The sequence below is a fragment of the Semicossyphus pulcher genome, unplaced genomic scaffold (assembly GCF_022749685.1).
Source record: "Semicossyphus pulcher isolate SPU_LCO1_2020_fin unplaced genomic scaffold, fSemPul1.0.p SCAF_22, whole genome shotgun sequence".
In the NCBI taxonomy this organism is placed as follows: Eukaryota; Metazoa; Chordata; class Actinopteri; order Labriformes; family Labridae; genus Semicossyphus; species Semicossyphus pulcher.
The window spans coordinates 13,656,781-13,679,677 of NW_027211696.1; the positions used below are offsets into that span (position 1 = coordinate 13,656,781).

Genomic DNA, 22,897 nt, shown 5'->3' on the forward strand with positions numbered 1-22,897 from the left:
ATGGAGCAGCAGGAGACCGAGGTGCCTCCGCTGCCACCCCGCTTCCGCTTCAGAGACTTGCTGCTCGGGGACCAGAACTTCCAGAACGATGACAGGTAGGCAGAGACGTTGACGTGAAGAGACAGAATAACTCACAGGAAGTATGTTGGTTCACACGGTGAGAGAGAGAAACATTAGATTTTTCGTAATAGTCAAAGTGTCAAAAATGTAAAAACAAACACTAAATAACAAAGTCCATAAATCTGTGATCTAGAAGCCTTTTTGTCTGCCACATCAACTCATCGACACCACCATTTTCTTCAACCATCTAATCATGACGTTAATCTAAGTATTTAATTTGGCAGTCCATTAGCTAATTTTAACTACTTCCTAATTGATCTATTATGGCTACTTTTAGCTAACTATCTTTAACAAGCTAACACTGTTTATCCACTACTTTAAGCTAACGGTTAGGTTAGCTATTCCCTCTTTATCCATTACTTTTAGCAAACTATTAAACTATCTTTTCATAATTTATCCATTACTTAGCTATTTAGCAATCTGTTCTTCATGTTTAACCATTAAATTTAGCTATTTTGCCCTTTATCCATTTCTTTTAGCCAACTATGCAACCATACTATTCGCTAGGTATTTCAACCAGTGTGCTATTGTGCTAGCTATTTCAACTTTTTATCCATAAGATTAATTTACTTTTTTAAATTGTATTTGTTTATTGATAGGGACACAGCATGTTGATGTTATATTAGTACAAAAAGTACAAGATGTAAACATGCCAGAGTTAGCAAGAATGCTAATTCACATCCGTAGTCCGTAGGCAGATAATATAGTCAGACACAATAAAAAGATACGAGGTTGAAATCCATTGAACAACGTTTATTCATTACGTTTCTTGTACAAAATCTATCCATTACTTTAAAGTCGAGGTGAAATGAAAAATGTCATTTTAATCCTTTTAAATCACATCCCCGGTAATATTGTGCATCTATTTGACAATATAGGCAAAAAAAATCAATTTCTTCGTATTCTTATATCAAAATAATATATAATAATAATAATAATTTTTTCTTCCTGTAAAAAAAAAAATCCTGTGTGCTTACGTAGGCTAGAACCAACTAATTTCAACCAATCAATCTGCCGCAGAGCACCAAGAACGCTCGGTCAGTTAGCTAGCTACTGCGCTGTGGAGAACGTCTGTCTACGCCCACTTATCAACGATCAAATCAAATCCCTCCAATGATATGTCCCGCGTGCACGTCCTGTTTCACTCGGAAATACGTCACGATACGGAAGCTAGATACTCTCGAAATGCCGTTTCAGCTCGACTTTAAGCTAACTGTTAGCTTACTTCCCCACTCGCTAGCTTATTGTCATGTACACTCAACATGTGGTGTTCAATCGTTACAGATGACTCAACTAGCAAAATGTGTGTTTTTTATTCCACTTGCAATTTGTATTTTTAAGTTTAGGATTAAAAAATATTTTCAAATGTTCAAAGCATCTGCAGTCGTACCTTTGTATCACTGTTGAATCAATACAAAGAGAATACCATTAAAAGTAATCCCCATATCAAATTTACAGCTAAAAAATAGCACTGAGTCCAAAATATGAAAAATGATTTGTGACTTCAAAATGCCTAAATTGCCAACACTATTACAAATGTTACAATACAATATTAGTCTAGTCTTACAGTCTATTTGGCCATCGTGTTCATCCTGTTTCATTTCAAGCAGCAGCTCCTTTTCCTCTTTTTTGATGCCAGTTGTCTGGGCTTCCCACATGACTTTCTCCTCCCTCATATGAAAAGAAAACACTTCTATTTTGACAAGTAGCACAAATGATATAACCTCTGTTACTCATCTAATGTCACGCTAACCTTTAAGTGCTGATTGCTAGACCACCTATACAGCTGACAACCACTTCAATTAGCATTCAACCCCATTTGGCCGACCTTTGTTGCATCGTTGTTTAATGTAGCATCACAGTATTGTGCATTGAGTGTTTACCTTGTTTACTCCCTGCAGTAAGCATACACAACAACATACACAGGCAATGTGAAGGGTTCTGTAACAATGTGTCAGCGATGTGTAAGTGCTTTAGATTTATCAGCATTGAAAGATGAAGTGAAGCCAGAAACATGGCAGATTTTGGGGAGCTGTCCATGGTGCTGAAGTCCCTGAATCACTATGGTTTTTGAATACACAACTGAAAAATCTAATTCACAGGTACAATTTAAACAGAGAAAATAGTTAAGAGAGTTTTCATAATCAGTCCCTTTGTTATATCTCTCCTCATCCGCACTTTCTCCACTTTTGTCTTCAGTTTTTCACTCTGCTGCAGCAAACAAGTATCAGTGACAGTTTTCTGTTTGTCTAAGATGCGCTTCATTTGTTTTCGTCCTGAGATTCAAAACGCTGCTACACCAAGGATTTAGACAGCTGCTGCTTTTTGAAGCAAAAAAACAAAGAGTCATAATGTGGAAAAGAAAAACATGTGTCCCCTTTTCTGTTATGAAAGCTCTGGATTCAACAGTTCTAGAGCAGTTAGTTATCTGCTCATATCTGCAATTCCTTAAGATATTTATTCAGTTTGTAATGTGGGATTCTGCCAGATGGACCTCAGGAGAGTGACGATCAAATGTAATTTTAGATGTGATTGCAGCTGCAGCAGAAAAACCTCAGAGAACGCGGTGCTGTTTGTAATACTTGACATATCTATTTGACGCTGAAAAACAAAACGCGCTGCCAATGCTTTCACTCAAGTTTGACCTTTCCCCAGCTGTCCTTGCGACAACCACTCTTTTCTCCTCCATAAAGCTGTCTACGTTTTCAGCTCCTGTTTAGACACGTATTATCATTCTTTCTGTTCTCTGTCTTCAGTAGATAGTGTCGTTGTTGAGGAGTGATGTTGCAGATTAGCTAGTCAGTGGTCAGCTTCCCTAGCCTGTGTTCTGCAGATGCCTGAACTCCTAAATGTCACTGGTCACAACTGCCCGGGGACAATCAGTCACTCAAAGGTTCCTTTCTAAAAGGCGGCCATGCCTGAGAGGAAACACAAGGCTTATGTGAGGTGCTGCAGTCTCTCATATTCTCCTGTTTTAATCTGTTTTTCACCTTTTGTTTACAATTTCAGTCATTGTTTTTCAGATTAAATGTATTTGCCATTTGTTTTTAAAAAAACCCGAAAAAAATAAAATGTATACAGACACAAGCAAATGTTCTTGAATACAACTTAAATTTGTATTTTTAAAAATATATATATATATGTGATGTATGATAAATTATTAATAATAAACAAAACTTATTGTAGTTTCAAGTAAAACTAACTGTATAATAAAAAAACATATAGTTAATTAAAACGCAAGATACATACAAAATATTGATTGAAATAAATTAAAAACACGTGACCAAGTGACGTCTCTGAGCTAAAATCAGCCAAAAAACAAAAGCGGAAATGAGTTTTTATATGAAAATGTCATATTTTACAGGCAGGATTTATGGTGTTCGCTGGGTCTCCTTGTGTTTCTCGGAAAGCCGCACTGAGTGGCGTTTCAGTACCGGTGTGGGCGAAAGGAGGGGTCAAGTGCAGTGGCCTCTTCCGGTATTTCCACTGACTCATGGAGGAGGTCATCTATAAATTACTACTTCAGACTTTTCAAATTAAGAGTAGACAAAAAGGTGGGAGGGACGCAGAGAGAGAGAGAGAGAGAGAGAGAGAGAGAGCAGAGCCTCCTACATTGTTGTTGATTTTCTTTTTGTGTGTGTGTTTTTTTTAACACAAAGCGAAAAAGGAAACTGAAAAGGGAAAAGCATCGATTTTTCTCTTGCTGTCGTCTGTCACTTATGATTCTAGAAACTCCGAAACACCCTCATGAGGCTTCAGATGAGGCGTTTGAGGCACTTTTAAGATACTGTAAATCCTGTCTTTGTTGCCGCACATTATGCCTGATTCCACCTGCAAAAACAAGACAATTCCTCCACTGTGTCACAGGGAATGCTGACAGCTTTGCCAGGAGCTGCAGTGCTGATGGTTGTAGGGTTTATACTCTGTCAAAGCAACGTTGCTGTGGCAACAGGCCCGCGCACGAGAGAGAAAGAGAGAGAGATTAAATACATTTCTAAAAATATTCCAATAAGCACTTCATCCCTCAAATAAATGATTAATCAAACACTGCTTTGCCTTTGTCTTTATAGCTTCTTCTTGTTCTCAGCGGGTTTTTTTTAAACAAAACAAACAAAAAAATCCTTAATAAAATAATAATAATAAAAAAACAGTGCGGTGTTATTTTAGAGCTGCGGGAAGGCACGTTGGTCAAGCAGCGTTTACACTGTAGGAATAAAGAGTGATAACACGACGCAGCTACAGGTGTCAATGGATCCGTCGATCGTCATCCCCACCTGGATCAATCCGTCCGTGGGCACGTGGAGGTCGGACACTTTTGGTAGTGACGCCGGGCAGAGGTAGGGACACGGAGGAACAAGATCCCCGCAATGATTTCTTAAAGCTAGAGCTGCATGCCGCGGAGTAAGAAACGAGGGTACTGCAATGTGAGAAGTTTTTTGTCCAAGTGATAGCCCACAAATTACAGTTACGCAATAGGTGACATTGGCAGGTTAACTTTGGAGGAAGCAAACATCGTGAGCTCGCTGTGACCACTTTAATCCGCGCGCTCAGAAACTGCTGAGATGTACTGAAATGCCTCCGTGTTTATTTGTTACAGCTGCAATAACCTGTAAGACAGTTATTTATTTTATTAACGGGCAAAACTGTGGTGATATAGTGTAGAGCTGCGACCAACATTATCGATTAATTTTGTCGCACGATTAAGACTCGCGATTTCCAAGATGACTAATTGAAATTAGGCACATTTTTAGTCCCAATTACTTTTCAAAATAAAAGATGTAATTTACTTTCATAGAACAATGAAAAAGCAGCAAATATTCATAATTGAGAAGCCACAAGCTGTGAATTTTTGGCACCTTTTGCTTAAGAAATCTGTGATTTTTAAAAAGTTGCTGATTACTTTTCTTGCTATTAGTTCTAATACACTTATTCTCATTATCGATTAAAGCTCCTTTGAGGAGTTTTTCATTGGTCACTGAAATTAATTCTGATTATTCTATATGACCTACACACCACACCATCAGCAACAAGATTGATTATTTCTATATAGTTATTTTCAATGCCTGAAACTGCTGGTGCGGGGGGGGGGGGGGGGGGGGCGGGGGGGGTCAGACGAAGTGATTAACTGCACACTGCATTTGTTTACTTTTTCCAGGGCAGAAATTCAAAGTGAGTGATACATATGACTGTTAAAGAAAGCATGAAAACACCACTTAAGCATGAACAGGACAAAATCAGCAAAGAGATAAGAGGTACGGCTTTGTCCACAGGGGGCGCCAAAATCAACAAACAGAAAGTTCCTCTCAGGAGCTTTAAGATCATATCAGAGGGAAAGAAATAAAACAAGAAAATAATCCTCTTAACATTAACAACTAATATTCATTTTATTTAACTAATTATGTGGAACAGATTTGACTAATTGTCTTATCATTTCAGCTCCAACATTAAGAGTTAACAAACTTATGTTCGGTAAATTAGCATAAACATGTTTTTTCCATTCATATTCTCTTGATCCGCAGATTAATTATTTGAGCAGTAGTTTCCACTTTATTAGATATGGTGCATTAAAAAAAACTTTCCTGATCACACTCTAACTTTTTTTACATTCCGAGCAACAGGTTTCTGTCTGTCGCTGATTAACACCTCAGGTTGAATTGATTTGATATTAGCAGAGCAATTTCAGAGCCGCAGAGCTATTTCACTCGCAGAACTTTCTCTGCTGCAATTAGTTTTTAAAAAGATCTGATTACTCCCAGAGCTGAGCGTCTTATTGCCTGAAAACTCGATGTGATGCAGCTGTATGACTAATGTCAGACCTCTTCAGCTGGTAATTGTGTGCTCAACAGGAGCTGATTATGGGTCATTACTTGCACCACAATGTGTGTGTCTGTGTGGGTGGAGGGGTGAGACAGACACACAGACAGACAGTACAATCTGTAGGACCCTCACATGTGACATATCTCTTGCCCCTGCTGCTGGACACATTTGATCACTGAGGTTTCCTCTGAAGGGTTTTTCCTCTCTGTCCTGTAGTTTTATGATCCTGCAGACCTGAAATAGCTGTTGCACGACGAGTTCCAACATCCCACATCCCACACTGCTTCTCCTTCCCACTGTGAACCGTTCAGCCACAAGCTTAAACTCTGGATTACTGCAGCAGCACGACTTTCAACCCTCCTCAGATTCTTCTAATCCATTTTGTGCTTCCTTTTCATTCCTCCCTGTTTGCTCTTCTGATGGCAGCACAGTGAAGATTACTTTAATAGTGTAAAGACTGTTCCGTGTGTTGCCAAGCTACCTGCTGCACAAGTTGTGCTTATTTTCTCTGACTGACTCTGTCACTTGGTGCTTTGCTCTGTCTTATAAATTAACTGCCAACGTGTGCTATTTTCTTCACTATAAATTCAGATGATTTTGCTTTAAATTGCGGGTGGAAATATTTCTACTGAACAGAAAGTTGCTGATTATCTGATCCCTTTGTTTTCTGGCTCCACATCCAGCAGAGCATGAACACTGAAAAAAACCCCGAATGAAAATCAAATTTTACCTAAATATGATACTTTTTTTTTTAGATTCTTATTTGGCCTTTATTGAGAGACAGTGGATAGTGCTGGAAACAAGGGAAGAGAGTGGGGATGACAGGCGGCAAAGGGTCAAGGGCAGGAGTTGAACTCGGGGCCGCCGCATCGAGGACCGAAGCCTCTGTATACGGTCGCCGATTTAACCACTGAGCCAAACTGGCGCCCAATATGATTCTTTTAAATGAATTTTCTTTGTGTTGTGATAAATCTCACTTGAAATAATAGGTATGAAACATTTATGGGTCGCAGGGCCATAGTTTCCTCTTTTTTATGGAGGTCAAAGTTAGCCAGACTGTAAAATCTAAAGATTATAATAAAGAAAAAAATGATATATTATAAAAAAAGAAAAATTATAATTAAAAAAAGGTAAATAAACTAATATTACAGTTTAGTTAATGGGATAGTTAGACAATAGGTAAAACATTTGAAGTTTCAATTTTAAAATTAAATTCCTTAAATGGAAAATAGAAAATGTTAATTGTAAACGCTTGAATTAAAGAAATTGAATGAAAAACTATTTTGAGTTGCTGTTTAAAAAAGAACATTGTACAAAAAAATACACTATTTTTGAAAGCAAAAATGAATTATTAAATATAACGTTACCCTTTTCCATTTAACATCAAACACTTTTAATTTGTCTTTTCAAGCTGTTTGCAGTTGAGTAGAGGTGATCTGAGGCAGCAGAGAAAACCTGCCATATCACAAGATTTATTCTCCTATGCTTTCTCTTTTTTACTTAAGTATGGCCTGATTATCCTTCATGCCGAAAAGATAACAATGCAGTTTCAATTTTCTCTTTCTTAAACTTTTATCTCTTTTCCTTTGATTTTAATTCTGGCTGAAATCATCCTTTGTGTTGTCACAGCTGCTCTTCGGCTTCTTTGCCTTAAGCTGCGCGTCCCACAGTTCCCCCGTCTTGTTAATGGAAACACAATCACAGACATAATTACCAAATCATCCTCAGGCACATGATTAGAGAAACAACATCACGTATAATCACGCTGGGTAAAATTTCATATTTAAAAACTGCCTCCAAAAACATTTTGCGGCTCCTTCTGTTTGTGCTGTTGAGTCTCGTGTGACAGGTCCTTTTTCTTCTCTTGTATTTTTAGGGTGCAGGTCGAGTTTTATGTGAATGAAAACACCTTCAAGGAGCGTCTGAAGCTTTTCTTCATCAAGAACCAAAGATCAAGTAAGTGGCTGTAGCAGGCAATCTTTACACGTCCCTAATTTAGCAGTTTCGCATACTTGAAAGGGTCCATTAAAGGGCACAACAATGAAAGCAATCCCCATTATTCGTGCCTAATGAGGCCCAGATGTATTAGAAAAACACAGCCGCTCTGGAGAATCCCATTAGCTTCTTGTTTAGCAACCAAAGAAGAAAAGAGAAATACCACTTTGCTCAATCAACCGTAAACCTTCACACAAATCTTCATAAAAATAGCTGAATTGCTATAGTTTTAATGGGAGCGATTATTTCTTTTATAAATGGGTTTCTCTCTCACCTTCAGGTCTTAGGATCCGTGTGTTCAACTTCTCCCTGAAGCTGCTCACCTGCCTGCTGTACACCATCAGAGTGGTGACAGACAACCCGGGTCAGAGCGCCAACGCCACTCACATCACAGGACAGCAAACAGCTCCCAGTGGCAAATGGTTTGTTCACAGTGTTGAGTCAAGATTCATTGAAAGTGCAATATCTCAACACACATATAACACTTTTAAAACTATGGGGGAGGTAACTTCAAGCTTAACTGACTGAGAGGGAGGCGAGCAAGAGGGTTCAGAGACAAACACTTCCACTTTCCTGTTTTATATGTTATGAAATATTTCGATAAAAGACATTAAGTGTGCTTCTAATGCATGGTGCTAATAAGGCTACACGGAACAAGGAGTCCTGGTTCGGACGTAGGGGGCCTTTCTAGGAGTTTGCATGTTCTCCCCGTGCATGCGTGAGTTCCCTCCAGGTACTCCGGCTTCCTCCCACAGTCCAAAGATATGCTTGTTAGGATAATTAGTGACTCTAAAGTGCCCATAGTTGTGAGTGTGAGCATGAATGGTTGTCTGTCTCTATGTGTCAGTGATTGACTGGCGATCAGTCCAGGGTAAGCCCCGCCTCTCGGCCAATGACGTCTGGGATAGGAACACTCTGAAAAAGCCACCAACCAACCAAACACCTTCAATAAAATGTTTTTTTTTAACTTGTCAAACAATAAGAAAGTCAGTTTTATCTTTAACATTTTACACATTAACATTTAAAAAGTTGCAAGATATTTTTTTGCTATATATATATCGATTTGATTATTAACCACTCATCGATACAAAGTAAAAAATAAAGATCAATATCATCGATTTATTTAAAAAAATAATAGATTATTTTTCATTCAGGTCTGGCAGAGTCTAGTAATAAGATTGTAAAATCATATATCAAAGACCCCCTCCAGTGAGAATCAAGTGTTTAACCTTGTAAACATCTCCATGTGGTGTTTCTCATGTGCTACAAGACATATCAACATAAGCAGTCATCTCCATGGCTGGGCCTGTCTGCTTTTAAACTGCAGTGTACCAAGGACAGGCTGAACAACACGTTTTCAGATTGGCAGGTTTGTGACGTCACAAACCTCAGGAGCCAATCCCCTTAATGAACGGGGTGACTCTATGCTTATCATATGTGCAACCTATGGCAACCACTTCGGCGATGCGCGAGCCAGCTGTAACCGTCATAGTAATTTTTTCACACTCACGACTGACTACTAACGTTAACGTTACTACTACTAATTACTACATTTCAAGCTAGCTGCCACTAAACGATGGCAGAGACGTGTTTTGTTTTCGTGACAGAGGGGGCGGTTGAAAATGTGCATAGTGGGCGGGGACTATTCAGATTCAGGAATTTTTAATAAGGGAGAAGGAGGAGATGCCTTGGGAGGATTTTTACAAGGTAATTAAATGTATTCTGCAGAAAGAACATATCAGACACAATTTAATTATTTCAAGCAGAGCATTTTATATGTCTTAAAACATGACTGGAGCTGCTCTTTTGTAAGTTGATAAAAATGATTTTATTTGGTATCAAAACCGTGTTGCGGCAGACGTTGCTTAAAGTGCCTCAGAACAAATAATTGTCCCTCTCATTAACTTTTCATTCTGTATAATTTTGTTCTCGTCTCTTTACCCTCATCACCTCTGTTCCGGCAGTTTTGACAGCCAGTGGAACGGATCAGTGCAGGACAGAGAAATTAACTGGTAAGAAGCAGCATTTATGTAAATGGGGGCAAATTAGGTGAAAACTGTTATGTAGCCTTTTGTAAAAGTAATATTTCTCTGTGAGTGCTCTTTGTTTGATTCCTTACATCATTTCCTGCACTCACACTGTTACTTAACCTGGCAGGAAATCAGTGTTTTCATTATGTTAATTGGACAGATTGTCATATCTATTATTCTTTTATTCTATTTATGCCAATCTGAAGCTGTAATACCTGACAGCTTTCCAATGTATGTCTCATTGTGTCTCTCACTGGTGGTAAAAAAACAAAACAGACCTTAATGCATTTTTTCTCTGACATAGAGGATATATAAGTAAGCGTGATATATACATTTTTGACGGTTAATAATAGAGTTCCTGTTGTGTGCTTTGTCTGACAGGGGGTTGATCTTCTGGGTGGATAGAAAACTTCCTGTCTGGGCCATTCAAGTGAGTCACAGCAGATTATAAATAGAGAAAAAACAATCATTAAAACATTTATAAACTTTAATTTAAGTATTTGATGACCAAATCTTAACCACAAATGCGTGATCATCTAAATTAATCTAAAAACACTCAACTTATGAGTTTGTGTTTATGACTTCCTGTTTGGGGTTTGTACAGGTGATCGTCGCCATCATTAGTTTCCTGGAGACGATGCTGCTGATGTATCTAAGCTACAAGGTAAGACGCACACGGACTTCTTGCACATCCGTTTGATCGCAGTTATACAGTCAGGTACAATTAGTCACGTACAGTCTGAGTGATTGACAGTTCATAAGTGGCGTAATTAGCCTGAGTCATTTGTCACGGCTACATTAAGGACAGACGGTAATTACAGGATCTGGTGGAGGTGAAGGATTAAGTGGTCGTGAGAAGTGGCAGACTACAATTAAGAAGTGTGTCTCTGCGTGAGTCACTGTCTATTGTGTGCTTACAGGTAAAACTGTTAAAAGGTGTTTTTAATTGCAGGGGAACATTTGGGAGCAGATTTTTCAGGTGTCTTTTCTTCTGGAGATGATCAACACGGTTCCCTTCATCATAACGGTAAAATGTTCCTTACCTAACTCTTAATGTTAACTGTTTCCTCCTAATAAAACAGTCTTTTAACTCACTCTTTTACTTTGTTTCACCTTTTTATGTTTGCCCTCAAGACTATAGGCCATAGCATTTATTTAGCAAAGCAGCAAAGTGAATTATAAACATTAAGATAAGAATAAACTATAGATATAATGCTACACTATGTTTGTATTGGGTGTTGAGTGTTATAAAAGCAGGTTGTAGTTTTTTTAAAGATAGCCAATCTAAGCTGCAATACATATTTCTCATTAGTATGGAGCTTTTAGCCACACTAGAAACTAGCGGATAAAATTATGAACATTTTGAATTCTTCCAATACTTTGGTTTATCTCCAAAAAACCTGCACAACCTTTTACATCAGCCTTAGCTGTACTTTGTTTGCTTCCTAGCAAAAAAAACATGCCAATATGGTAAACTAAGATGCTAATGAATGTCTAAAATATCTTACAAATTAAAAAAATATGGTACAATTTTCATTAGTGGGAGGTTTTTAGCCATGCTAGCATAGTTAGCATAGAGACAAAAGGAGAATTCCTCACAGTAGCTTTAATGTCTAATAGCTGCAAAACTACATTCCCATCAACCTCAGTTATGCCTCAGTTATGCATGCTAACTAGCAAAATATAGCATGCTAACATTCTAAAATAAGCTTGTAAATATGGCTACATTTTACCTACTAAACATCTGCATGTTAGCATTTTCCTCGTGAGCATGTTACAGTAGCATAAGCACATTAGCATTTAGCTTAAACACAGCTGTGTATCAATCTCCTAGAGTTGCTAGCTTAGCTTTGTTTTGTTTTCATGTTCGCAAAGTGTTAGCTTTTCAGAATAGCCATACATTTTTAATAAGTAGGACTGAGCTGCCACCAAAGGTTTAACTATAAACAGAATGTACCACTACAACAGTCATTTTGGGTAGTAAAATGTTAGCGAATAAGAAGATACTTAACATTTTTAAGCACTTAAACCACAGTACACCATTCGTAATGTTACCCATTAGCATGCTGACGTGTCTCACTGTCTCTTCAGATCTTCTGGCCTTCAATAAGAAACATCTTCATTCCCGTGTTTCTCAACTGTTGGCTGGCCAAGTGTGCTTTGGAGAACATGATTGTGAGTCAAATGCATTAGCTTAATTTTTTCTGTTAAGGACTTGATTTTAATCAACATTTTAATGACTTATTTAAGACCAGGCGCGATGAGTCACTCCATGGTTGGTCAGATGACAGCTAGTTTCTCACAACCATCACATTTCACTGATTTAAAAAGCCCTTAAAGCTCACAGTTATTCCTCCTGTGACTACATACCCCTCTTCTCCTTTGGTTGTGCTCAGATTGTGTGCACTCAGGAGGGCCTCCACTGGGGGCAAATCCTCTCTCCGTTTTCTCTTTTTTGTTCTGTATTTCATGCTGTTCAGCTGTATTGCTACAGCAGGAAGCATCCAAGAATAGAAACGTAATGTCATTTTCATTTGCAATATAGCTAAACTAATGATGTGTGTAGAGTCGAGGTTTCGTCTGTCTTAATTTCTTCAAATGTTGAAGTATGCTGTTCTTATTGGGTAGAATGACGTCCACAGAGCGATCCAGAGGACGAACTCGGCCATGTTCAACCAGGTCCTCATTCTCATCTGCACCCTGCTCTGCCTGGTCTTCACGGGGTGAGGCTGCCTCTTCAAGAATGTGTTTGTTTTTAAGGTCATTCTGTAGTGTGCATGACTCATAAGACCTGTGGATGTGTTTATTGAAAATAACAGGGCTGGGAACAAGTATACTTTTATTTAATGTGGTCATCTATTAGTGATAAAATACTTTTATTATTTTATTATTATGTTATTTAAAGTGATAATCTCGAAGATCTCAGTTTCGTTCTCTTTGGCGGCACCTTATGGTGATAAACAGTACTTGCGGGAGCACGCTTCCCAGATATCCAGACAGTGTCGCATGTGTGACGTCCACGGTTGGCTCCGGTTGTAACTCTTGATTTTCCTGGCTGACGGTCGCTTTCCTTTTTAGACTGTTTGCCTTCATCTGAGCGTCGAATTTGTTTCTTTTAATTTGGATTTTCTCTTATTTTTGAAGTTGTATCTGTAGTCATCGATCTTTTCTTTGTTTGTTCAGCCATAGTAGATTTCTGTTTACTCGCAACACTTGCAGAGACCGGAAAAACAGCCGCTTAGCTCCGCCTACCCTCTCTGGCAGACCAACCACTGCTGGCTGATGGAAAACGCATAACTAACTGGGCGCTGCTTATGCCGCTTGCTCAATCACCATTGTGTTACCTCATTCTGCGATAGATAGTGATTTAACAGACATTTATTTAAATGAAAATGAGATTATTACTTCAATTTGAATTATATTGCAAACAAAAGAAAAAGAAAAAAGGAGTATAAAACTTCCATTTTATGTTTTTGGAGTACTTATAAATTAAATGAATAACTATACTCTATTGATATATTGCATTTGTCTTTTAACTCGTCAGATAACTTATTACCTAACAAAATTGTTAATGTATTTGTTAATCTAACCTGTCCCACACAGCACCTGTGGAATCCAGCACCTGGAGCGAGCAGGTAAAAACCTCTCCCTCTTCAACTCCTTCTACTTCTGCATCGTCACCTTCTCCACCGTGGGCTTCGGAGACGTCACCCCTCGCATATGGCCGTCCCAGCTGCTGGTGGTCATCATGATCTGTGTGGCTCTGGTGGTGCTGCCCCTGCAGGTAGGGAAGATGCTGAGGAAGAAATCTTGGGTAACTCAATGTTCCTCCGTGAGTTTTATTTTCACTCAGATTGTTGTATCTTCAGTTTGAGGAGCTGATCTACCTGTGGATGGAGAGACAGAAGTCTGGAGGGAATTACAGCCGCCACAGAGCGCAGACAGAGAAGCATGTAGTGCTGTGTGTCAGCGGGCTAAAGATAGACCTACTTATGGATTTTCTCAATGAATTCTACGCCCACCCCAGACTGCAGGTACAAAACAACACAAAAGACGCATTTTTACACCCCAGAGCACATATTGATTTTGGAATCTAATAAGGCCTACATGGTGTTTTTAAAGGATATTTGCAGGATGACACATGAGGAAATTTGTTGCCAGATTTTGTGACTTTAACGTCATTGATACTAAAGTTGTTCATGTGTCATCTTAAAGGATTACTATGTGGTGATCCTGTGCCCGAGTGAAATGGACCTACAGGTGAGGAGGGTGCTGCAGATCCCTCTGTGGTCTCAGAGGGTCATCTATCTGCAAGGATCTGTTCTCAAGGACCAGGACCTGATGAGAGCCAAGTAAGAGACGCATCCTAAAAACCTCTGAGCCAGGAGAAGGAGCACTGTAATTTCTGCAGCTATGATAATGTATTCCTAACTACAGTCATTATCGCAGCTCTATTTGGTGCACCCCTTCGATCCAAACTAAACTATCTCAGCGACAGATAATCATGGAATAAGAGGATGAGGCTAACTGACTTTACCCCTGACCCCTGACTTTACCTGCATTTAGGATGTAATTAATTTGACAGCCAATAAAAATATAGTAAATACAGTATATTTATTTATCACATACAGATTGGGTCATTGAATGATGTGAATGAAATAATGTGAATCATTTTAACACCTATGGTAGACTGGAGATGACTACAAGGTTTATATTGTTTTTTTCCTAATTCAAATTGCCACCCACCTAAACAAATAGATATACTGTATATAAAAAACACATTTACACAAACAGATGTCTGAATATATTTAGGAACTAAGCTTTGTCCAGTACGGCTACGTAAACTCTTTTGCATTGAATTCAACATTGTCTAAAGGAGATCAAACAAATGAGGACATGAGGAACCAGTATATCCCAGCTTTGCATCGGACAGAAGTGCGAAATCCAAGGCACTCTCCTTTTAAAGGGGGGTATTATGCTAATTTCAAGCTTTATATTTCACTCTGTGATACCTGTGGAGTAGCTTAGCATAATTTACATTAAAAAAAACTAATCATGTTTCTAACACTGGTGCTTTGTGCAGGCCCTCATACAGCCGCTGCCTGAAACGACTCAGGCAGCTCTGTCTCTTTAAGAAACCCCGCCCCTAAAGCCCACTGTCTTCTGATTGGCTAGCTCTCTGAGGCTGAGGAGCAGAATGTCTGGTGCTCTTGTCATTTGGAAAAGCAAACACTGATATGTTTCTTTCACAGCCCAAGAAACACTTTCGCCAAGACATTCTTGACTTGACGAGCAGAGCTGTTGAGCAGATGGATGGAGTGAAAACAATTTTTTCAAGGCAGACTGAGCTGCTGAGTGGGCGTGTCCATGAGAGGTGCCAGGGGCAGGAAGTTCTGTCTCGGGCAAATGCCCAAATATAGAGTTCATCCACTTTGTGACATCACAAAGTGAAACGTTTGGAGAAGTCTGTCTGAAAGCAAGCGTTCACAGCAGCCTGCAGACTTTTTTAGCTCGGGATTACTCCAACATACTTTTACCTACAGATTTGAAACTTCACTCCAATCCAACATTGTAACATTATAAGTCTTAAAATGTGAAACAGCATAATACCCCCTCTTCAAACATTGTATGTTAGCATTGCCGTGTTGTTGGCGTTAGCATTCAGCAAAAAGCACTAGCCCCACAGAGTGCTCACATGGCTGGCGACTTTTAGACTTGTTGCAGACTTGTTGCTGATTTCCTGTGTGGCTAGAACATTTCCTGTGTACACCAAAAATCCAGCTGTGCAGAGAAATTACACTGATTTGTGTAATTGCAGTAATTGCTATTCTTAAAGGTGAAACAAATCAGCTAATCTTGATATATTTTCATTACCAGTAGGCTTCCTGAGAGAGTGATTAGTAGATCTTAGTGATTGGCCAGAACAGTGTCTGCATCGTTAATGTGCTGGGTGTGATATTAAGTCTATTATGTTGCTTTCCTGATGCTCTGGGAAAATTCAGACAACTTCATGGCTTCCTTTGATTTCCTCCATTAGAGTTTGCAGCATGTTTCTGCACAAGCTGCAGGGTTTTGTCTCATATCAAACTGTCTACAATGGAAGCTTACTTTTTATACTTTACATGAATAAATAATTCCTTTAAACCATCAGTCGGATATTAATCTCTATTGTCCTTCCAGTCCTGAATGTCGTCCAAATATTCTCTCTTTCCTCTCTCTGTAAAAAGGCTTGTCAGAGCTTTTGTGTTTCCTCATAGTTACACAACATTGTAATTATTCAGTCATGCTACCATTTCTTTTGAGACTCGGCTGGTAAATGGACCCCTTTGTCTAAAAATTTTAATTTTAAGTGTTATGAACGAGGCTATTCGGAAAATTCTAAAACTGATGAAAGGACCTGCTGTCAATCTGTATCTGTAGCCTTAATCGCATGCATGTCTCAAAGTTCTTTATAGTGTACAGCCAAGCTTATGTCAAAGAGGGGGTATTCACATTTTAAGACAAACAGTATATATAATTTTACAATGTTGGATGTCCATACTAACTTGTGAATGTCAGGTTGCAGACAGTTTTTTCTACACGCTGCACTTTGTGACATCACAGAGTGCAGCCTCAGCAGGCTTCGGAGAGAGCTGGCCAATCAGAGGTGAGCTTGTAGGGGCGGGGTTTCTTAAAGGGACAGAGCTTACTGAGTCGTTTCAGGCAGAGGCTGTATGAGGGCCTGCACAGACCATCAGTGTTAGAAACATGATTAGTTTTTTTTACTGTAAATTATGCTAAGCTACCCTACAGGTATCACACAGTGAAATATGAAGCTTGAAATAAGCATAATTCCCCCCTGGTGCTCTGTGCAGGCCCTCATACAGCCTCTGCCTGAAACAACTCAGTCAGCTCTGTCTCTTTAAGAAACCCCGCCCCTACAAGCCTACTGTCTTCTGATTGGCCAGCTCTCTGAGGCTGAGGAGCATAATGTTATGCCGTTTCACATTTTAAGACATACAGTATCATTTTGCAATGTTGGATGTCCATACTAACTTGTGAATGTCAGGTTGCAGACAGTTTTTTCTACACACTGCACTTTGTGACATCACAGAGTGCAGCCCCAGCAGGCTTCAGAGAGATCAGAAGAAAGCATCTTGTAGGGGCGGGTTTTCTTAAAGGCACAGAGCTGCCTTAGTTGTTTCAGGCAGAGGCTGTATGAGGGTCTGCACAGAGCACCAGTGTGAGAAACATGATTATTTTTTTTACTGTAAATTATGCTAAGCTACTCAACAGGAATCACAGAGTGAAATATAAAGCTTGAAATGAGCATATTCCCGCCCTTTAAGGGTAATTTTGCACATTTTACTTGTTATAACTTGTAGTACATAGCATGTGAAAAAGGTAATATTGTGTATTTTTTCCCGTCTATGAATAATAAACTTGGCACTATCACAGAAACTACAATTTTAACTGAGAGTGTGCCAGGAACTAAAATCCAGGATATGTAAGTCTCTCCTTCCTCAACGTGGCTGTTCATTCTGTGCAGCAGTTTTACCATATTGCAATAAAACCCCCCAAAGTCTAACTTTGATGAACTCGCTTATATAACTTCACTGTTTACATTTGGCAGGTTTGTGATGGAGCAATTACAAGTAGAGGACTGGGTGTGTGTCGAGCGCACATCCTGCATCTGGCACCATATCAAGTCCACCCACGCTTGTTTTGCATTCTGCACTCTCCTGGCTGTGTTAATCATATGCAGAAACAGTTCCACACTCGCAGCACACATACAGCACAGAGCATTTGAGGTTTAACTTTGTGTGTTTGTCTTTAAGCTATATTAAATTAAATATTGCATCAAAGGATTGTTGCTGTTATCTCTGCTGACTGGGCAAAGATAATTTCAGTTGACTTTTGATTGGCTGACTCTTCTGATGCAGGGCTGCTGTTTAGTATCTGCAGATTTCTTTTCATGTATTTTGACATAATTGTTATTTTGTCAATCTGTCTCGTTGGTACAGAATGGACGACGCTGAGGCTTGTTTCATTTTGAGCAGTCGTAACGAAGTGGATCGCATGGCTGCGGTAAGAAGAACAATAATTATTGAGCTCCATAACACCATAACTCTTTAGCAATTATGAGTTGTCATTTTGTTGTTTACAGAAACTCAAGTCATTAATGCTGTCAGTCATGAAAACAATGACTAATTAATTAAACAAGATTAATTAGAATATGCATTCTCTTTGACTGTTTACCCCCAGGACCACCAGACCATCCTGAGAGCCTGGGCAGTGAAGGACTTTGCTCCAAATTGCCCCCTTTATGTTCAGATACTCAAACCTGAAAATAAGTTCCACGTAAAATTTGCAGGTGAGAGTTTCTAAACTATCATTGAAATGTTTTTCTGCTTTCTGGCCGAGAGTTAGATGAGAAAATTGGTTTCCAAAATCTGTCTTAAGCAACTAAAACCAGCAATTTTATATAAATGATGGATCACACGACTTCTTTGTGACAAGGGTTGATTTTGGTACACAACCCTCGGATAACTATCTCCTTCCCCTCAGTTCTAAAGAGACATCTTTCAGCTTCTTGTTTCAGTTTTCCAGACCACAATAAGCTCAATCTAGTTTTAGCTCTAAAAACCCATTGTCAGAAACAAGGCTCTACATACAACAAATGTTGCTTTGTATTTGATGTGTGAATAGACAACTATTAGCTAACAAGTGCAACTGAAAAGGAAATAATATACCAATTTACATATCAGTGTTGTGTTGACAGTTTGTTGCACTGCCCCACCAATGGCCCAAAAATCAGCAGGATTAATTTTGAGGCTAAAGCAAAGAGTCAATTAGCTTAGCTTAGCATAAAGCCTTTACAACGACAGCTAGCTTAGCCGGCCCTATCAAAAGGTAACTAAATCATTGTAGTAGCACCTTAAAAGCTCAGTGAGTACGTGTTAAATGTCTTTAAAAAACTAATTTTTTGCCATAAAACTTGTCCCTAAGGTGCAGTGTATGTAAAATTTTTGCCATAAAATAGTGTCCCTAAGGCACAGTGTTTGTAAAATTTTTGCCATAAAAAAGTGTCTCTAAGGCACAGTGTTTGTAAAATTTTTGCCATAAAAAAGTGTCCCTAGGGCACAGTGTTTATGACATTATGGCCATAAAAAAAGAAGTACATTTTGTGTCCCTAAGACACCCTGTGGCTTCAAAATTATCGACAAACAAAAGTGAGTCATGTGGCCGTAAAAATTTTGGCAGACAAAATCTGGCTGTAACTATCTGTTACATCTGTTACACACATAAAGCAATTTCAATCCTGAGCTTTCCCTGTAGGAAGGCTGCTGTCAGTTGAGCTATAGCAATTAACTTAACACAACTTTTTTGTTTTAAACTGACATTTTAAGACAGAGGTGTTTGTAAGTGTATCTTTAAACTGAGGAGAGAATTAGTTCTTAAGAAAATATAAACTCTATTGATCTCACACTAAACTAATGAACTCTCAGTTTGACTTTCCTTCATACATGGAGGTATCGACCTCCTCATCTACCTCTGCGCTATATCATATGAAAATATGTAAATATTGTACCACATAATATCACTTCTACTTCTTCTGATCAGCTCATTTGCTCCTTTTCAGATCACGTTGTGTGTGAGGAGGAGTTCAAGTACGCCATGTTGGCTCTCAACTGTGTGTGTCCTGCCACCTCCACCTTGGTCACTCTCCTTGTACACACCTCACGCGGACGGTCAGTCATCTTGGAATACCAGGAAGCCTACTTAGGCTTATTGATTGCTCCTTTGTGTGATCACAAAGTTCAAGTAGATGTATGCCTTTGTATATACAGCTTTTATGGGACTGGCACAGAGAGGTGGATGCGCCAAAGCAGGAACAAAAGTGTTACTTTTTTGTGGAAAACTGCAGGAAGTAAAGAGAGTGCATTAAATTAACGAAATGGATTTTTTAGGATGTGTTCTCTGTAAAACAGTGTGAAAAGCTCTGTGGTGCAAATGATTTCTCACAGCATGCAATAGGATCACTTTTAAAGGCTGATGTCAATGGCTCAGAGAAACCACATTAAGGGGGAATCAATGGGTTATACCGCTTGCTGTGTTTCTGACAACTCTTTAGAAAGAGAAACTTTTGGTAATGCTATGAAAAGGCGTACAGGCTTTGAGGTTGCACACACTAGCCGCAAAGAAATGTATAAATGTTAATCATATTTGTCTGACTGTGTATGAGTTTGCTTTGTGTGTGTAGGCGTCTTTGAGTTCACAAGATGAATCCAGAGACATGCCACTCATCAAAGATGATGTGCATCGGGAGATAGCTTAACAGGGACCTGGAGATATATTGATAATAATGACTTCATCGTTTTGCAATGAGTTACAGTGCAGCAAATTAAGGTTTACTGATATGTCATGTTTGATTGTATTTTCCCCCAAATGAACACAGAGAAGGACAACAGTCTCCAGAGCAGTGGCAGAGGCAGTACGGATGTTGCTCCGGCAACGAGGTCTACCACATCCGAGTGTGTGACAGCAAGTTCTTTGGAGAGTATAATGGCAAAAGCTTCACGTACGCCTCCTTTCATGCTCACAAGAAGTGAGTTGACATGTAAGCTAAAGCATCTCTTTCAGATGCTGACAAGTTAAAAGTGTAGGAAAACCTTGCCAGGGGTTGAAACATACTGTATCGTTTGTCTGACTGTTAAAAAACACTTATTTGTGGCATTTTACTGGAGTTACATCGCAGACTATTTAGTGGCGGAGAAGAAGAAGCTTAATGACTTCTTAAAGTGTTCTTTTAGTTGAGAGGTTATGAGGCATATAAAACTGAGCTTTAGATGTGCTGGTAGGAGGTTGATCTTCCCTATATGGAGAGCCAAAAGTGCCAACATTTGCCACTGTTTTACATTCAAACAACATTCTGTTTTAGCATTTCATTCATACAAAAAAGGCAGCTTTCCTCTGCACTCTAGCGAGGTACAATAATACTCTGATTTTAATGCTTTAAAAAACTCTCAGAAACCTGCTTTCTATGGCATTTTTCTTCAAGGTAATGAGCCCTTTCTTCTGTTTTGTATAGCCTGTACTCTGCTGCAGATACTTCGAACCACGGTTATTTCAAAATAAGCTTTATTTTACTGTTACACACTAAAGTGCAGATATTGCAGCCTTTTTTATTTAAAAGAAAATGGCAAAAATATATTTTTTGATGTAAATCACATTAAACGTACTCGAATTTTGGCACTTTTGGCTTTCCATACAAGGCGAGCTGTTTTCGTGCAAATACTGCTAAATATATAAAAGTCAAATTATCCCATTAAGCCTCTTGCAGTTACGGTTTTAATGGCTTCACTGTTATCTGATATATGTCCTTAAGTATATGCTAACAGCGGTTATGTGCTCTGCAGGTACGGCGTGTGTCTGATCGGCATAAAGAGGGAAGACAACAAGAGCATCCTGCTGAACCCCGGCCCGCGCCACATCATGGCCGCCAACGACACCTGCTACTACATCAACATCACCAAGGAGGAGAACTCTGCCTTCATCTTCAACCAGGAGGAGAGGAAGGGCCGCCCTGCGGTGGGGCTCTTCGAAGGACCCTCACAGCTTCCCGTGCACAGCATCCTTGCTAGCATGGGTGAGAGAGGATGAAGAGTGAATAAACTGCTCATGTTGGTTGACTTAGCTGTTCGGACACTGTTTCGTTATCTGTGATTTAAAGTTAAATTTGACTTACAGGCACTGTGGCCATTGATCTTCAGAATGCGAGTCCACCTGACCCCTCAGGTGGTAAACTGGTCCCGCCCACAGTGAATGGAACAGGGGGGCGCCGTCCGAGCATCGCTCCAGTACAGGAGATCGCAGATTCCTCCTCTATTCTGCCATGTGACCTCCTCAGTGACCAATCAGAAGATGACTCTGTGTTTACAGATGAGAAAGGACATTCACCTACAGAGTAAGGATTTACTGTTCTATGTGAACAAACACCTTAAAATCCAAGTAGTTACATTATCTGAATCTTCCAATGAAGTAACTAAGTACAAATATTTACCTGTACTTTACTTAAGTATTTCTCTCATGTACTACTTAATACTCCTACTCGTACTTCTGTACAGTACAGAGGAAAATACATACAACAATTTTTGGATGCGTTGTTTTACTTTCCAGGAGTATTAAATCTTGGGTAGACAACTTTGGAGAAATCAAGCTAGGTTTTTTTTTTCTTATTACTAGAAAAATAGTCTCCCCCAAAACACACTGTTATGGTGCAGGATGAGTCCATGAGAGAGTGTTTGGGAGAGGAGCAGAGTAGTGTTGTGACGTTGGCGAACAATCCGATTCCTTTGAACGGCTCTTTGGTGCAAACGACGGGAACCGAGTCGTAGGTGAGAGTTAGTTGTTCTTTTTATAGTTATGGGCAAATTTCACTGCCGGTCCTAGATCCACTACCCTTTAAGCCGATTTAGAACAGGCAGTTTTCAACTGCAACTCCGCTATACTCGGTCACGTGCAGCAGAATCAAGGCACCACAACAACAACATTATAATTAGGGATGCACGATATTATCGGCACGTTATCGGTTTCGGCCGATATTGGCTTAAAAATGAATAACGCCGATATCCGCCGATATAATTAACCGATATAATTAACCGATAAAATAATGGGCTGCTGCATACTTGATTAAATGCCCGACCTCGGTGCAATGTCCCCGGCGCGAAGAAGACCTGCGCGGCGCAGCGTGATGACATCACGTGTGTCTACCTGCAGCATGAGAGAGTTAGAAGCCAAAATGTCCGTGTTGTGGAAGTTTTTCAAAGTGTCCGAAATAGATAGCAACACTGCTGTTTGCAATGACTGCTCAGCTTCGGGGATGCGAGGAGGAGCCAAGGCAAAGTCTTTCAACACTACAAACTTGATTAACCATCTCAAGACCCGTCACCCCG

At 39.4% G+C, this 22,897-nt stretch overlaps 1 protein-coding gene across 3 annotated transcripts in view; it reads left to right on the forward strand.

Annotated features, from left to right (window-relative positions):
- kcnt1a (potassium sodium-activated channel subfamily T member 1a) overlaps positions 1-22,897 on the forward strand; it is a 33,639-nt gene continuing 10,742 nt past the window's right edge. For 2 of the 3 annotated variants that reach the window (XM_069673089.1, XM_069673090.1), the window contains exons 1-18: positions 1-95; positions 7,814-7,893; positions 8,213-8,304; positions 8,750-8,757; positions 10,344-10,392; positions 10,567-10,626; positions 10,915-10,989; positions 12,054-12,137; positions 12,591-12,685; positions 13,566-13,746; positions 13,832-13,996; positions 14,178-14,314; positions 17,966-18,029; positions 18,207-18,315; positions 19,585-19,693; positions 20,401-20,550; positions 21,362-21,591; positions 21,693-21,909. In XM_069673089.1, the coding sequence (XP_069529190.1) occupies positions 1-95; positions 7,814-7,893; positions 8,213-8,304; positions 8,750-8,757; positions 10,344-10,392; positions 10,567-10,626; positions 10,915-10,989; positions 12,054-12,137; positions 12,591-12,685; positions 13,566-13,746; positions 13,832-13,996; positions 14,178-14,314; positions 17,966-18,029; positions 18,207-18,315; positions 19,585-19,693; positions 20,401-20,550; positions 21,362-21,591; positions 21,693-21,909 (2,000 nt within the window). Of the gene's footprint in view, positions 96-7,813; positions 7,894-8,212; positions 8,355-8,749; positions 8,758-10,343; positions 10,393-10,566; positions 10,627-10,914; positions 10,990-12,053; positions 12,138-12,590; positions 12,686-13,565; positions 13,747-13,831; positions 13,997-14,177; positions 14,315-17,965; positions 18,030-18,206; positions 18,316-19,584; positions 19,694-20,400; positions 20,551-21,361; positions 21,592-21,692; positions 21,910-22,897 lie in introns of all 3 variants that reach the window. The other variant, XM_069673087.1, reaches the window with a different exon arrangement.